Raw genomic sequence first — 15,000 nt, forward strand, 5'->3', positions numbered from 1 at the left:
GACAGAGAACGAATCGAACACCTTACGTGGTTCTTCATGGAAACGGTTTGATCCTGAAATTTAGTTTGTTGCAATATTGCGCATATTTGACACGACTGAGTTTCTTCTCTTCACGCACGTAATGAAATAGAAGGGGTTTTTGCCTGTAATAGCAAATATGTTGTTTGTTTAAAAAAATTGTTCGCTGGAAAAGGTGGCCTTTATGAATTCATCATGTTTTATCATATGCGAGCTTAACTGGATAGTTTTTATGGCAATAGTAAAGCATTTTCTTGTCAAAATGAGATTAGCGTCTTTCTGGTGTTAACTGAATTAAATCGTGAGTTTGTATTTGCCGTTTGCCGCGTAACCTTGATTTCCACTCTCAAAATTACCTCCAGAACCTACTTTTTGCGTAGAATAAGCATTTAGAATGATGTTCTTGTCTTCTGTGGTGATACTAACGGTTCGGAAACATTTTGTGAAAAAATATTTATAACGGATCACACGCGCAACTTGATCGCCCGATTATGCATAACATCCACTTGGCCGTTTGACATCCCATTGAAAAAAACTCTTAAAATATTCGCGGACGGGTCGATTTCTCCGAATTGAGAAAGATTTTAGACAATAACTAAAAATTCCTGTGTTAAGCGTTTTGTCATTGTAGTGTAAAGCCAAGAAATGAAGTTTATTTGGGAAGCCAACAATATTTCTTTAACAACCTTGGTTGTTAATCCAATTTATTGCTACGACTTGCTAGTGCGAAGATTGTTTACATGAAAGTCACGTTTTTGCGAAATTTGAGTGTGATGAGATAGTAACAAACTTCATAATTATTTGACCATTTCTTCTACTTTTGTGCTTGTCAGCATTGTGATTTGCGATAATTTGCAAGTCTGTTTTTTGTATCTCATAGATGTTTAGATTTTCAATTAAATGGTTCGCGATTGTGTAAATAGTTCACCCTGAAGTCAAAATACATACGTTTCTCAGGAACCCGACGAGTAATGGACTTCGACAACAGTCTTTCGCCCGTCGAGCCGTAATAAAAGTGAGCCCGTAGTTCTAATATTGTAATAAGTGTGGTGTTTTGTACAACACTGAAATAAAATTTTATTAATTATTGTTAGTCAAAATTTATTTGAAAGAAAGCTTGTTGCTATATTTCGCTTGATAATTCAAGTAAAGGGTTTTTCAGCAAAGGGTTTGATGCTGAACACTGGTGGGAAATTTATGCAGTCGCGGTTTTGACACGCGTGTTGGCAGCTTGTTTGCACGCACGCAATGAAATGGGAAGTTTTTTCTTCCCTCTAATAGCAAATATGTTGTTTGTTTCAATAAAATTACTTTTGGCTGGAAAAGGTTTTTTTGAGATTCTTCTGCCCGTTCTAAATAGCTCTGCGTATTATCCAAGGTTAACTAATTTGCATATGTGTAATATTTGTTTACACGTCTTAAAAGTTTCGTTAATTTATTTAGTGCGCACAGGGGAAGGTACCTCAGATCTTTGCCGCTTTGGGGGTTTGGTTTCGGACGCACTGGACTGACAAAATTTGTTTGACCCTTCCAAAAATGTTGAAAAATTTGGCCCAATTTTTCAACCGTGGAAGCACTGAGAGTCTGAGGCACAGTAAAATATTTGTTAACCACAAGTGCCAATCACACCAAAATAAACACCAAATACTCCGACTAAAAATAGAGATTAAATTTTCTTGATTGACATTTTCCTTCAAATCATCATAATCATGGCATGTAAATTGACAAATCTGTCGGATTTCACCTCTGACAAAATTTTGTCCTGCTCCCAGGCAGGACGACGGCGTCTCGAAAGTTTGGTAAGCCTTTACAAAATAATCACCAGTCGCACTTGTCTCAAAATAAACAACACTTTGCCCAGTGCGTACGGGCCCTTTCTATGATTGCCTCATAAAGAAAGAAATCTGTCAATCATTAGAAAACCGTTACGAGTATGCGACATGCGAGGTTGTTTTTTGCCGTGGTGATTTGGCTATGAATTATGAAATCATTTTTCGATAATGTTTATGAGCTGTTAGCTTTGCTTTTCGGCAGTACAGAGTTAAATCAATCCATTTCTGTTCCTTCTGAATCTGTTGTTACGCTTTATGTGAATCATCTCGAGAACGTGACCAGCTTTGTTTGCGGAATGGAGAACATTTGCGATGTCAGCAACCACTTGACATGCGAAATAAAATTGCTGATCATGATTGGAGGATTTCGATCGTCAGCATAATGCCTTGTTGACAGGCAGAATCACATGATTGAGAAGAACCATTTCATTGTCACTCCTGCGCGATCAAATTGTGGTGAAGTTAGTTGCCGTAGACCAGAGTTAGTGGACATTGCGTGTTTTGTCGCCATGTGGCTTTTTGTTGTATTGAGTTTCTTGCTGGGAACGCTCAAACCGCTCACTTATGCACACGCCGTTCGCGGTAGACCCACACTAAAAGATGTCATTGAGCGAATGTTTTGGCCCGGGTCGGTCCGCGAACTGAGAGAAAGCTATATTGAGAACAAATGTGTACTAAATGACCAAATATATGAGAATCATGATATGAACTACACTGATATGAACCAAATACCAAACAAGAAAAGCCCAGAACTGTGAAAGCCTCCAAGCAAGGCTTCTGCCTAAGAAAATTTTAAAGGGCCCTCAGAGATAAACGCTGAGAACTTAGGAGCCCAACATACGAAGTGAAAGGTGTTGCTGTGAAAAATTAAGGCGCCCAGAGCTATTCTTTGGGAGCCCCAGGCTACCGGGCTCCTGTTAGGCAACAGCCTTGCCTCCAAGAGAAGAAAGTTGGTGAGCACAAAGTCAGTACTGATGCCATCGAGTCGCAGAAAGATAGTATGCTGAGCCGGATGCATTTAGTTAAAATTCTGAAAAAGAAGGTGAATTTTCTATCCATTTGTATTATTATGGCTGTTTGTTTTCTGCTATTACTGAATTTCTGTGTATTTCGAGCTGTAATGCTATTTCATATTCAACTATTTGTATCGGTTGGAATCATCCTCACTAATGTTGTCAGCATTTTGTACCATGCTTGGTGCAGCGTTTTATGTTTGGATGAACCTATTTTGAATGCATTCAATGACTGTGACCTATTTGAGAAAGGCGCACAGCTGTCTGTTGTTGTCGATGTTGATAATGAAGAATCAATAAATGACTTGCAACTTCGATCTCGTTATGCTAAGTTTGTTTATTGTAAATGTTTAAAAGGGCGTCGCCACGTTGTTCAAAAGGATGGAGAACCAAGCAGAATTTCAGTGAAACAGCTGACGCGAGCCTTACAGGAGAACATATTTGAGAATGCCGCACAGCCATCTGTTGTTGTCGATATTGATAATAAAGAATCAGTAAATGACTTGCAACTTCGATCTCGTTATGCTAAGTTTGTTTATTGTAAATGTGTAGGAGGGCGTCAACAAAGGGACCGAGAACCAAGCAGAATTCCAGTGAAACAGCTATCACGAGCCTTGCATAAGAGCAGATCTTTCAGGAAATTAGTTCGAAAATATATTAAAAAGAACGTACCGAAATCTTCTGCCATGCATTTATTTACGAAATTGAGTGTAGTTAATCGTAAGTTAGACTATTTGTATGTGAGACTAAGGTCTGCTACTAAGAAGAGGAGTACACAAAGGACGTGGTGGACAGCAAATCGAAGGAAAAAACCTAAAACTCGCCGTGGAAGAGTGAAACCTAGATGTAACTATACTTCAGTAAGATCTGTTTATAAGAACGTTAACCATAGGATGAATCATACAGAGTTAAAGCTGTCAAATGATATAGAGAAAAACCCTGGGCCCATTGATCTTACCAAAACTATTCAAGCACCTTATAGTCAAGGCAATGTGGAATTGTTCGGCGAGAATGCAGGCACTCAGTGTGTAGCAATGTCTCTTACTTCACTTATGTATAATTATAGGAATAATATTATCTCATCAGTGGACTTGATCAACATCATGAACATTGGTAATGAATTGTATTCTGGGTTATCTAGACTATCCAGACAAACTTTCCTGTTGTTAACTGAGTTACCAGATGTGCTCAATGTGTTTAATACAGATTATCAGCTTCAATACAGTTCAAGCTATAGTGGTACTATAAATGGTAGATCCATTATACATGGTTTGAGTTTCTGTATGCCTTTGGTTGATGCTTTGCTAACATTAGTAACGCAAAACTACCAATTCTTTCTTTTAACAATTGAATGTAGTACTGTTTCTATGTACTGTACTCCAGGTGGTAAATTTAAAATATTTGATTCACATGCTAGGGATGCATTTGGTATGCCCCATTCTCAAGGAACATGTGTATTATTAGAAGCACAAAGTATACAGGATGTCACATGTTATTTGCAAACCCTGTATGAAAATTCAAATGCATTGTTTGAGCTGATAGGTGTTCACATAACAAGACTAGAAAAGGACGACAATCACTTAGTTGATGAGAACAGTGAAATCTCTCAATCAGAACTTGCTGATGATGGTGGAGAAATGGCACATATTTCAACAAGAAGCAATGAGTCTTTTATACGACCCTGTTGTGCTTTATCATTTTATAGCATTTGTTTTTCAGTGGTTAAGGCATGCAGTTACTGGAATTCACAAACTCTAGAAGCAATTATTGACCATGGAAATGAGTTTTACGAGGAACAATTTTCATGTCCTGATGAAAATCTTTGTTTATGCAAATTTCCAAACAAACTTCAAATATATGATGCAACTATTGATGTTGTCTTTACAGCACAAAAAGAAGGCAGATTTAGTTGTGCATCCAGCAGTAGCAAACACTTCCAGAACTTTATTTTGGATAACACAAGAGGCAATACTGGATTTAAAATATGGTTTTCAAATTACTGTGCAAGTTGCATATTTCAGCACAATTCTAAGACTAAAAGCATCAAATACTACTTAATAATATTCCATAGTGATGGAACTTTAGATGAATTTCAAACTGTCAATGACAGCAACTTCCTTCTTCAAGCCCTTGCTAATACTGTTACAAAAATCAATACAACTAATAATTTAGAGGTAGCATACATTATCAGATTTCTAAAGTGTTACAGTAATTTGCCAAGCACTTTAAGACAAAAGGTATTAAGGAAACACAAATCCAATAGGCAGAAAAATTCACTTGCCGAAAAACGAAGAGAAAGTTATGCAAACATGGAACCTAGTGCCAAACGAAAATACTTGGTTAGCAAAGCAGATTGGTACAAGTCATTAGATCCTACAGAGAAAGAAAAACTCTTGTCTGACAGAGCAGAGTGGTACAAATCACTAGATCCTGCAAAAAAGAACAACTCTTGTCTGACAGAGCAGAGCGGTATAAATCTCTAGATCCTGCAGAAAAAGAAAAACTCGCGTCTCACAAGGCAGAGAGGTACAAATCACTAGATCCTGCGGAAAAAGAAAAGCTCTTGTCTGACAGAGCAGTATGGTACAAGTCACTAGATCCTGCAGAAAAAGATCTGATAAATAAACAAAAAAAGCGGAACTATGATGCAATGGAACCACTCATTAAGGCACAATACTTGAACCAAAAAAAACAAGAATATTGCAGCATGAATCCTACAAAAAAGCAAAAAATAAAGTGCATAAGTGATGCAGCAAAAATTTCTAAAAAAAAGGCAAACGATGTTCAGCATAAATTGGATCACTACATATCAGTATTTCAGAATAAGATCAGAGAGGGGCCATATTACATATGTTCAGTTTGTCATCGAATACTATATAGAAAAACAGTTATGTTACTTAAAGAAAATAAATACAGTGTACACCGTCTTTTCACTGAGATAAAGTCATTTGATGACAAACAATACATCTGTAGAACATGTCATGCAAAAGTTTCAAAAGGGCAAGTACCATGTCAAGCTGTAGGTAATAAACTGGAAGTTGATAGAATACCACCAGAACTCTCAGTACTAGAAAAACTTGAACAAATATTAATAGCACAGAGGATAGTCTTTGAAAAGATAGTGGTAATGCCTAAAGGCCAACAGAGGAAAATTAAAGGAGCAATATGCAATATACCAGTTGAATGTGATCAAGCATGTACTACATTGCCACGTCCACCTGAAAGGTGTTGAAACTAAAGACAAAAATGGAGTTTAGAGGACATGTTTATTTTCAAGCTGTGCGACCTCAACTAATATTAAATGCTCTGATGTGGCTCAAAATGAACAATCCGTTGTATGATAATATATGTATAGACATTGACAAAATAGATAGGCATCTTAAAACATTGCAACAAAATGATGTTAATTTAGACGATTCGACTTTGAATAATGACAACCACTCTACTGAATCTGGTATAAGTGATGACACTTCTTCAAACAATGAAAATGGTGAGAATGTCAGCACACCTGCAGATGAAGAAAATGACGATCCTTTAAATGAATATCGAGCACCAACAAGTGAAACTTGCTTGCAGTCTATAATACCAGATTATCCTGTAACTGTTGAGCAAAATGATAATGTATCATCTCAAGGAGACGAAGTCTATGCTATTGCACCTGGTGAAACTAAACATCCAGTTTCCTTCATGGCAGACAAGCAATGTGAAGAACTAGCATTTCCTATTTTGTTTCCAAAAGGAAAGTATGGGTACTCTGTCAACCTAGAAATAAAGTTGTCGCCAGTTAAGTACTTCAATGCAAGACTTTTACATCACAGTGGTAGATTTGCTACCAATCCTGAATATCTCTTCTTTGCTCAGTTCATCATAGAACAGAAGAAAGTATCAGATAGCATCAATATTGCTCTGAAAAAAATGCATGGCCAGCCTCTTACTGCTTCTCAAATAAGATCAAATAATATGCAAATTTTACAAAATCTTATTTGTCAAGATCAGGCTTATTTATTTTTGAGACAAATTCCAGGAACACCACCTTATTGGCAAAAATTTATGTATGAAGTAGTAGCTATGGTAAAACAGCTTGGAATACCAACATGGTTTATGACATTATCCTGTGCTGACCTTAGGTGGCCTGAACTTTTTCAGATTATTGCAAGAACACAAGGCAAAAATCTAACAAATGAACAAGTTGATGCTTTATCTTATGATGAAAGATGCTCAATTCTGAATGTAAATCCTGTTGTTGTTGCTAAGCACTTTCAATATAGAGTTGAAACATTCTTCACTGAAATTCTTCTAACTAATGCAAACCCAATTGGTAAAATAGTATACTATGCACTCCGCATTGAGTTTCAGATGAGAGGCTCTCCTCACTTACATGCCTTAATATGGACATCAGATAGCCCTGAACTAACACATGACACCAAGGAAGCCATTTCATAGATGAACATGTGCAGGCATGCCTTCCTGATCAGAGTCAAGACCCTGAGTTACATGAGCTTGTAAAAACCTACCAAAAGCACAGTCATTCAAAGACATGTAGAAAATACAAAAACATTAAATGTAGGTTTAATTTTGGGCACTTTTTTACAAAGAAGACTACTGTGGCTGAACCTCTTTCTGATGATTTAAATCCAGAAAAAAAAACGAGTACCATAGACAGACAAAAAGAAATCCTTAGACTAGTTAAAGAAAAAATAGATGAAGTGTTAAATCCCAGTAACGCAAACTATAATCCTACATTAACAGAAGCTGATATTTTCAAATCTGTAAACATAACTGAAGAGCAATATTATTGGGCTTTATCCATTCACCTGACTCAGACTATGAGCTGCACCTTAAAAGACCAACAAACAGCTGTTTTATTAATAATTATTTTATTGCTGGTATTAAGGGTTTTAGAGCGAATGTTGACTTGCAACCTGTATTTAACCACTACAAGTGCATAACGTATGTGTGCTCATATTTTACCAAGGATGAGACTGAATGCTCACAGGCAATTATGAATGCTGCAAAGGAAGCTAAGAAAGAAAACTTGAGTGTCAGGGATAGCTTAAAAAGAATTGGTGCTGCTTTCCTCTCTACCAGAGAAGTCAGTTCACAAGAATGTGTTTACAGATGCATGCCTGAACTATGGTTACGAAAAATATTCCCTGCAACAGTTTTTGTAAGCACTGACCTACCAGAAAAAAGGGTACGCATTGCTAAATCACCAGAAGAACTTAATGAACTGGATAATGAAAGTACTGATATCTTTAAATCAAATATTATTGATCGATACACTTGAAGACCACAGTGTATTCCTTCTGTAGATAGGCTATGTCTGGCAGAGTTTGCTGCATACTATTATAAAGAATACAAAAAGGACTGCCAAGAAACAGCTGATGCACAACCTGAGGTTTTAACTGATGATGTCATTGAATTACATCACAATTGTGATCCTGATACGTCACCTCCAGACAAAATAAGATTAATGAACACCCATGAAGTTATGAAGTGTAGAAAAATAAAAGCTGTTATACGATATCACAAGCCAAACAAAGCAAAAGAACCTGAACTGTATTTTCATCATCTCCTGATGCTTTACTACCCATGGAGAGATGAAACAAGTCTTTTAGGAAGTGATCAAACATATGCTTCTAAATTCTATGAGCATGAAGTACAAGCTGTAGTGGAACGAAACAGAGAGAATTTTGAGCCTGATGCTGATGCTGTTACAGAAGCACTTGATTTTCTTCGAAATAACCAGGGCAATATCCACTCCAGCTATGATTCTATAAATGACCAGGAAAATGCAGATTTACAATCTGAAGAGCAAGATGATTCAGCACCAAACGAATCATTTAATGAACAATTACCTACACATCTTGTTTCATCATCAGAAACTGAGAATCATTCAAACCTTGGAATGATAACATACAACCAGCCAACAGAAATTACTGATGATAAGCTACGGGAGTGTGTTAGATCATTGAACAAAAAACAGCACTATGCTTATGATATAATTCTCACCTGGTGTAGAAGTAAAATGAAAAACATGAATAGTCGAAAACCTGAAGAAGTAAAACCAATACATTTATTTATAACTGGTGGAGCAGGTGCTGGTAAAAGTCACTTGATCCAAACAATCTACCACACTGTCACAAAGACCTTTAGACATCCTCCGATGAATCCTGAATTACCTACAGTTCTTTTAATGGCACCTACTGGAGTTGCTGCTATTAACATAGATGGGACAACAATAAACACTGCCTTGGCAATTCCTAAAGAAACAGGTGATAATTTACCTGCAATGTCTGACCAAAAGAAAACACAGATGAGAATGTTACTAGCTGACCTCAAGTTGATCATAATAGATGAAATCTCTATGGTTGCTAACAATACTTTGCTTCATATCCACCAAAGACTAAAAGAAATTGTTGGCACATCAAATGTTCACCTGTTTGCAGGCATTAGCGTTCTTGCTATTGGTGACATGTATCAACTACCACCAATACGCAGGAAACCTGTTTTTGCAAATTACAAAAATGATGTGTTTAACTTGTGCCACCCATGGCACCTATTCACAATGATAGAGCTTGTTGATATCATGAGGCAGAAGGATGACCAACCATTTTCTGAACTTCTGAATAGGTTCCGTACAGCAACTCAAACTGAAGAAGATATCAAGTGCATCCAATCTAGATCTATAGATCCATCAGATGTTAATTACCCATCAAATGCTCTTCACATCTGGGCTGAAAATAATCCAGTCAATCGACACAATGAAATGAAATTGCACCAAATACCTGCACAGTTGTTTAACCTTAAAGCCACAGATCAGTACCCTCCTAATGTATCACAGCAAGATATTAACAGAATTTTAGCTAGACCCAGGTCTGAAACTGGTGGACTTGATGCTAATATCTGTATAAAGAAATCTGCTAGAGTTATGTTAACCAACAACATTGATATTGCAGATAGACTTATAAATGGTCAACTAGGAACTGTTGTTAAAATTGAAGTAAATCAAAATAACAAAAAACCCACCATTATCTATGTAAAATTTGATGATGCCAAAGCTGGCAACAATTTAATTCAAAAGAGTACTAGCAGTTTTGTGCGACAAAACAGAGTTGTACCCGTAGAACCTGTCCTAGCAAAAATTAAAATACATCCAAATAAACCTTCTTCTCCAGAAATACAGAGAATGCAATTCCCTTTGACATTGGCTTACGCTGTTAGCATTCACAAAGTACAGGGATTGTCACTTAACAGTCTCGTCATTAGTTTTGAGTTGGTCAAACAGAGATCATTCAATTATGGTCAGGTATATGTTGCACTGAGCCGAGCGACCTCTTTAAATGGTATTCACATTCTAGGAAAAATTAACAGCAAACATGTGAAAGCAGATCCTCGGGTACATAAAGAATATGAAAGATTGCGAGAAATCTCAAAAACCATGGGAACTAGTGAAAAATATAAGGACAATTCAATGCTCGCTATATGTGTATTAAACATACGATCACTCAAAAAACATAGTGTAGATATCAAGTATGATGCAAACATAAAGAACAGTGATCTAATTGCACTGACAGAAACACAACTTGTACCTCATAGCAATGATACTGACATAAAATCTCATCTACTACCATTTACTCTCTACAGGCAAGATCATCCTACTGATAGATTTTTAAGTTTGGCACTGTGTACCAGAAGATCAATAGAAACTAAGGAACATGAATACTTTCCACAAGTAAATGCAATGAAATTTGTAATAATTTTGAATACATCTACAACTATGTGTCCCAATTTTACAGTTCTTTTTCTTTACCGAAAGAACAACTCAAATATAATACAGTATGTAACTCATCTACAAAATATCCTTGGCACTTATCCAATCGACATCATTCTTGGTGATTTCAATATCAACTACTTAAATGATGATAGCATAAGACCGCTAAAATCTTTAATGACCTCTCTAGGTTATTCACAGTTTGTACAAAGTCCAACTTTTGTCTCATCAGGAAACATACTTGACCAAATTTACCTAAAAACAACAAAATTTGACATCATAGAGAATACTGTAATTAGTGTCTACTACTCTGACCATGATGCTGTTAAAATATCCATAAAGTATAACAAAGATATTTAAATATTTATATTTATTTAAACTGTCATGCAAAGCATATAATATTTATTTATAGCAATAACTGTAAATATAAAATTCTCATAAATGTACAAGTGTGTCTTTGCAGGAACCATGATGCTGTTAAAATATCCATATGCTAGCTATAACTAAAATTATATTATGAAACTTTCATGCAAGGACCTTTTACAATGAAAATGAAAGAACTCTTCTAGATATTTTGAAAAAAGGTGTCGCAAAGACCTGGCAAAGAGATCACAAGTCCAGCTAGAACAAAACTAGAAATTCATAAAATCCCAATCTACCACAGTGTCCTCAAAAGCAGACAAATTGGTGCACCACCTTGACAAGTTTCATCAGTTTCGTCTTAAATATTATAAACATTTATCTTTAATATTATTATTGTTTTTAGATGGCATCATTTGACTTAAGCAAAGCAGATTAAATCTAAGGCTCTGCAACCAGTGGAGAGAAATTAAACCATGTTACACAATAATGTAATTGTTTTGGAATAAGCAGAGATTTTGATAATCATCTGTCAATCAATTTGAAATTACCAAGAAATTTTTTTTCTAGAAGTTGGTAAATTCTATCAATTTCTTTGTCAAAAAGGATCATGTTCATAATGCCACAAGAACTTCCAAACTTGCCCAAGAACCTGAGGAGACAATCTGTTTTTCTAAGCTAGAAGTTCCCATAACCAGAATGGGAGACTTCAGAGGTCTAATGACAAGCATTTTACAAGGCACCACCATATGGTGCCTCATCCCCTGCCTGTGCCCTGCACCACGAGTAGGTAAGTTTACATATTACTTTGTATCTTTCATCTTACTCAGATATTCCCAGGCAGGACTCTCAATAACTATAAACGACAGGCATGCTTCTTATATGACGTACCAGTTCAGACCACCATTAAAGGAGAACTGAAGGCCAAAAGCAACAACTTTTCCAACACTTTTTTTTTGGAAATTAGTCTAACATAAGTAAAGTTAAGTTTGTGGAGTTACTTCTTCTCGTTTCCTGTTTTCTGGGACAAAATTACGCTCGAAGTTGGGCTTTTCCCACTTTTTTGGCCTTTTCAGGGAACGCTCAAAAACTAAGTCAGGCGCCTGCTGTGAGGTATGATACAGGAAACAGAGATTTCATAATCAACAGAAACAAGGTAAACACAAGTGCTGCTGTGGATATTTTCTTTGTTGCTTTGCTGTTTCTTAGTGGACTCAATATTCACAACAAACATCAGTCTAAACACTGCTTCTGACATGTCTTCCCCATATCATACATCATAAGCCGCAAAAATGACCGCTGACTCCTCCACTCTGAGCCGCAGCGCTGATAGCCCAAAATTGGAATAAAAAGTTTTTTTTAGGTGGAAGAGCGACGGATATAACAGGAAAAAAGTTGAAAACTTTATTGTGTATGGTCTAAAGTTTAAACAAAAAATCTTTCTTTTTTACCTTCAGTTCCCCTTTAACAAAATAATAAAATAAAATAAAAGTAATAATAATAATAATAATAATTATTATTATTATTATTATTATTATAAAAACAATGAAAGAAATATTTATAGAGCCTACCTTATTTACAATAACAAATACTTGTTCATAAAAATAAAATCTGGATATCTTTTTCTCTTTTAGGTGTTCGGATGAAAATTCAATCAACTAGTTATCAGAGGATTGTAGGTAAGACTCTTACTAAAGGAACTCTGATTTCTTTTTTCTTGGTTTGCACGTAACATGCTGAAAAATACATCTTTCAAAAGTCCCCCAGTAGTTGATATGAAAATATCTTTTCGCTCTTTTCATGGTCCCATTGTTTGCATATTTTGTGTGTTATGTAAATTCCTTTCGAACCAAAAACACTTGGGACGAACCCACATTCATCTTCCGTAAAAGTTAAAAGTCCTAAAAGGTTTCTCATTTCCTTTTTTCTGCAGAAATACAATGTACATCCAAGAAGAGAACAATTCTTAGGCTGTTAAGTAAAAACTCAAGTGAAGTTATGATCCTCGCCGTTATGAAAACAATTCTAGAAATTGCGTAGAAAAGCCTGAAAAATTCAGGACTTCAACAGGATCTCAACCCATGACCTTGCGATACCAGTGAGACGCTCTAACCAACTGAGCCATGAAGCCAATGTCTTTGGAGACCTTTGGAAGCTGGTCATTTGTGGATTCAAGTGTTCCCACGATGAATGAAGCAATGAACGAAATGATACATGAGCATTACTGATCATGTAAATGCTCGGGCATCTATGGTCAGAAACACAGATGGGCTCCTGCTATGATCTAGGATTCCAAAAGATTTATATCAAGAGACTGCAAAAGTATCTTACAAGCACCTTAAATCAGAAGCAGTGAACCGTTACACTGACAGTACTTTGATAAATCTGACAGTAGAATGGAAGACCCAAGCAACTGCACAGAACGTTGATCTTCGATCAGGCCAAGAGGAAGCCTGCGAGCAGCAAACAAAATTGTGCCCGCCAAAACCACAGAGATTACCATATGACAGAATAAAGTCCAAACTCCAAATGCGTTAAAAGGATTTATTTCATATTACCGTCACCCACATAAGACTTAACTCCTCAACAACATTCAAGCTTGAACGGTTTACAATACACTTCTGAGACGATTCCACACAATCCTGCTTCAGACTCTGTCCCAATTATTAACTTTACCGCGGTCCTATTACAGTTGTTAGATATCACAAACTTGTCACGTAACAATTCCTTTCACGGTTTCTAAATGAAAGGAAAAGTGTGGCTAGTATAATGCTTCGAATAACACACAAATGGTTCTCTGAAAACTGACTTACAGAACACGCTTGAGCCTCTTCAGACAGGGTAAAACTGTGAAGTCCGCCAAATAACAAAACAACATGGCAGGCAAACCCTCACATGGTCCTCGAACCGCGCGAAATTGGATACTAAGGACACAAGCTAAACCGCTGATCAAACTTGAATTCACAAAAATAATTTATGATAATGGCCTCTTCTCCGCCGAAATCAACTCACTTCCAGCCCAACCAAGCTTTAAACTAAGAAAAAATGTAATTAATTCAAGCTTACCTGTATAGAAGAAATAACTACATATGTTGTGCAACATCTAAAATCTAATGCCTCCTCGTGTATCCTAAATTAAACTCTCAACAATGAAGAAAACCTAAATTCATGGTTTTTTACTTGCTCCCCGCAACTAAGTACCACTTCACTACACAGCGGGCTTAGAGAATCAAGCGGCCCTAAGAATGAATGAGAAATATGCTGCATCCGCATTCAATCCCCTGGCCTTCTTCTTCCATTGTAGGAGTTACCAGGAGTACCTATTGCATTCTTTCACTTTTTTTCTTCGGATTGCCACACCCACCATTACTCTGAGAAAAATCCACTTACCACCCAACTGAGTGTCCCAGTGTTTCGCTCCTGGTATCACACTTACAAACGGGCAACCCAGTCTACGCTCACGGAGCGTCTAGTTTTTTTCCGTGTCGGGAAAATTCTTGCCTGTCACTCCCCTGCTAAGTGGTGTGCATAGAGTCTTCTCTGCGTATTTTGTTAGGTTTGAGGGGGCTGGGGTAATGCGTAGCTTGCTCTGCACAATTAACCTGTAATGGCGTCGAAAGTCATTGTAACGCGAATGGCGTTTTAGTATATCTTTCAAGAAATATACCCATATGGAGCTCAAGAATGGAACGTCAAGACAGGCGGTGAAACATAAAGATCTGGAATCTTAAAAGCGACGAGTAATGGACTTCGACAGCGTGAATCTTTCGCCCGTCGAGCCGAAATCAAAATGAGCTGTACTTCTAATATTTCGCCAAGGTGGTGTTACGTACAACACTGAAACCAAATGGAAATTTCTCTGGTAAATTACGGGTTCAACAAAGACAGAGAAGGAATCGAATACCACAAGTAGATCTGTGATCTCTGTTGTGTGTCTCACAGTGTTTACTGAAGTCGCATCTATTTAAAGTTTGCCTGTTTGTCCGGCAAGTAACATTCATTT

At 36.8% G+C, this 15,000-nt stretch overlaps 2 protein-coding genes across 2 annotated transcripts; both read left to right on the plus strand.

The window, feature by feature from the left end:
• Window positions 1–6,109: 6,109 nt before the first annotated feature.
• Window positions 6,110–7,306, plus strand: LOC138013643 (uncharacterized). The gene has a single exon (XM_068860733.1). The coding sequence runs from the start codon at window positions 6,110–6,112 to the stop codon at window positions 7,304–7,306; it is 1,197 nt and encodes a 398-aa protein (XP_068716834.1).
• A 1,364-nt stretch (window positions 7,307–8,670) lies between these two features.
• LOC138013644 (ATP-dependent DNA helicase pif1-like) lies at window positions 8,671–12,643 on the plus strand. The gene is made up of 4 exons (XM_068860734.1): window positions 8,671–10,598; window positions 11,604–11,787; window positions 12,074–12,153; window positions 12,632–12,643. The coding sequence occupies exons 1-4, from the start codon at window positions 8,772–8,774 to the stop codon at window positions 12,641–12,643; spliced, it is 2,103 nt and encodes a 700-aa protein (XP_068716835.1). The 5' UTR covers window positions 8,671–8,771.
• The last annotated feature ends 2,357 nt before the right edge of the window (window positions 12,644–15,000 follow it).

The sequence above is a fragment of the Montipora capricornis genome, chromosome 8 (genome assembly GCF_036669925.1).
Source record: "Montipora capricornis isolate CH-2021 chromosome 8, ASM3666992v2, whole genome shotgun sequence".
Taxonomy (NCBI): domain Eukaryota; kingdom Metazoa; phylum Cnidaria; class Anthozoa; order Scleractinia; family Acroporidae; genus Montipora; species Montipora capricornis.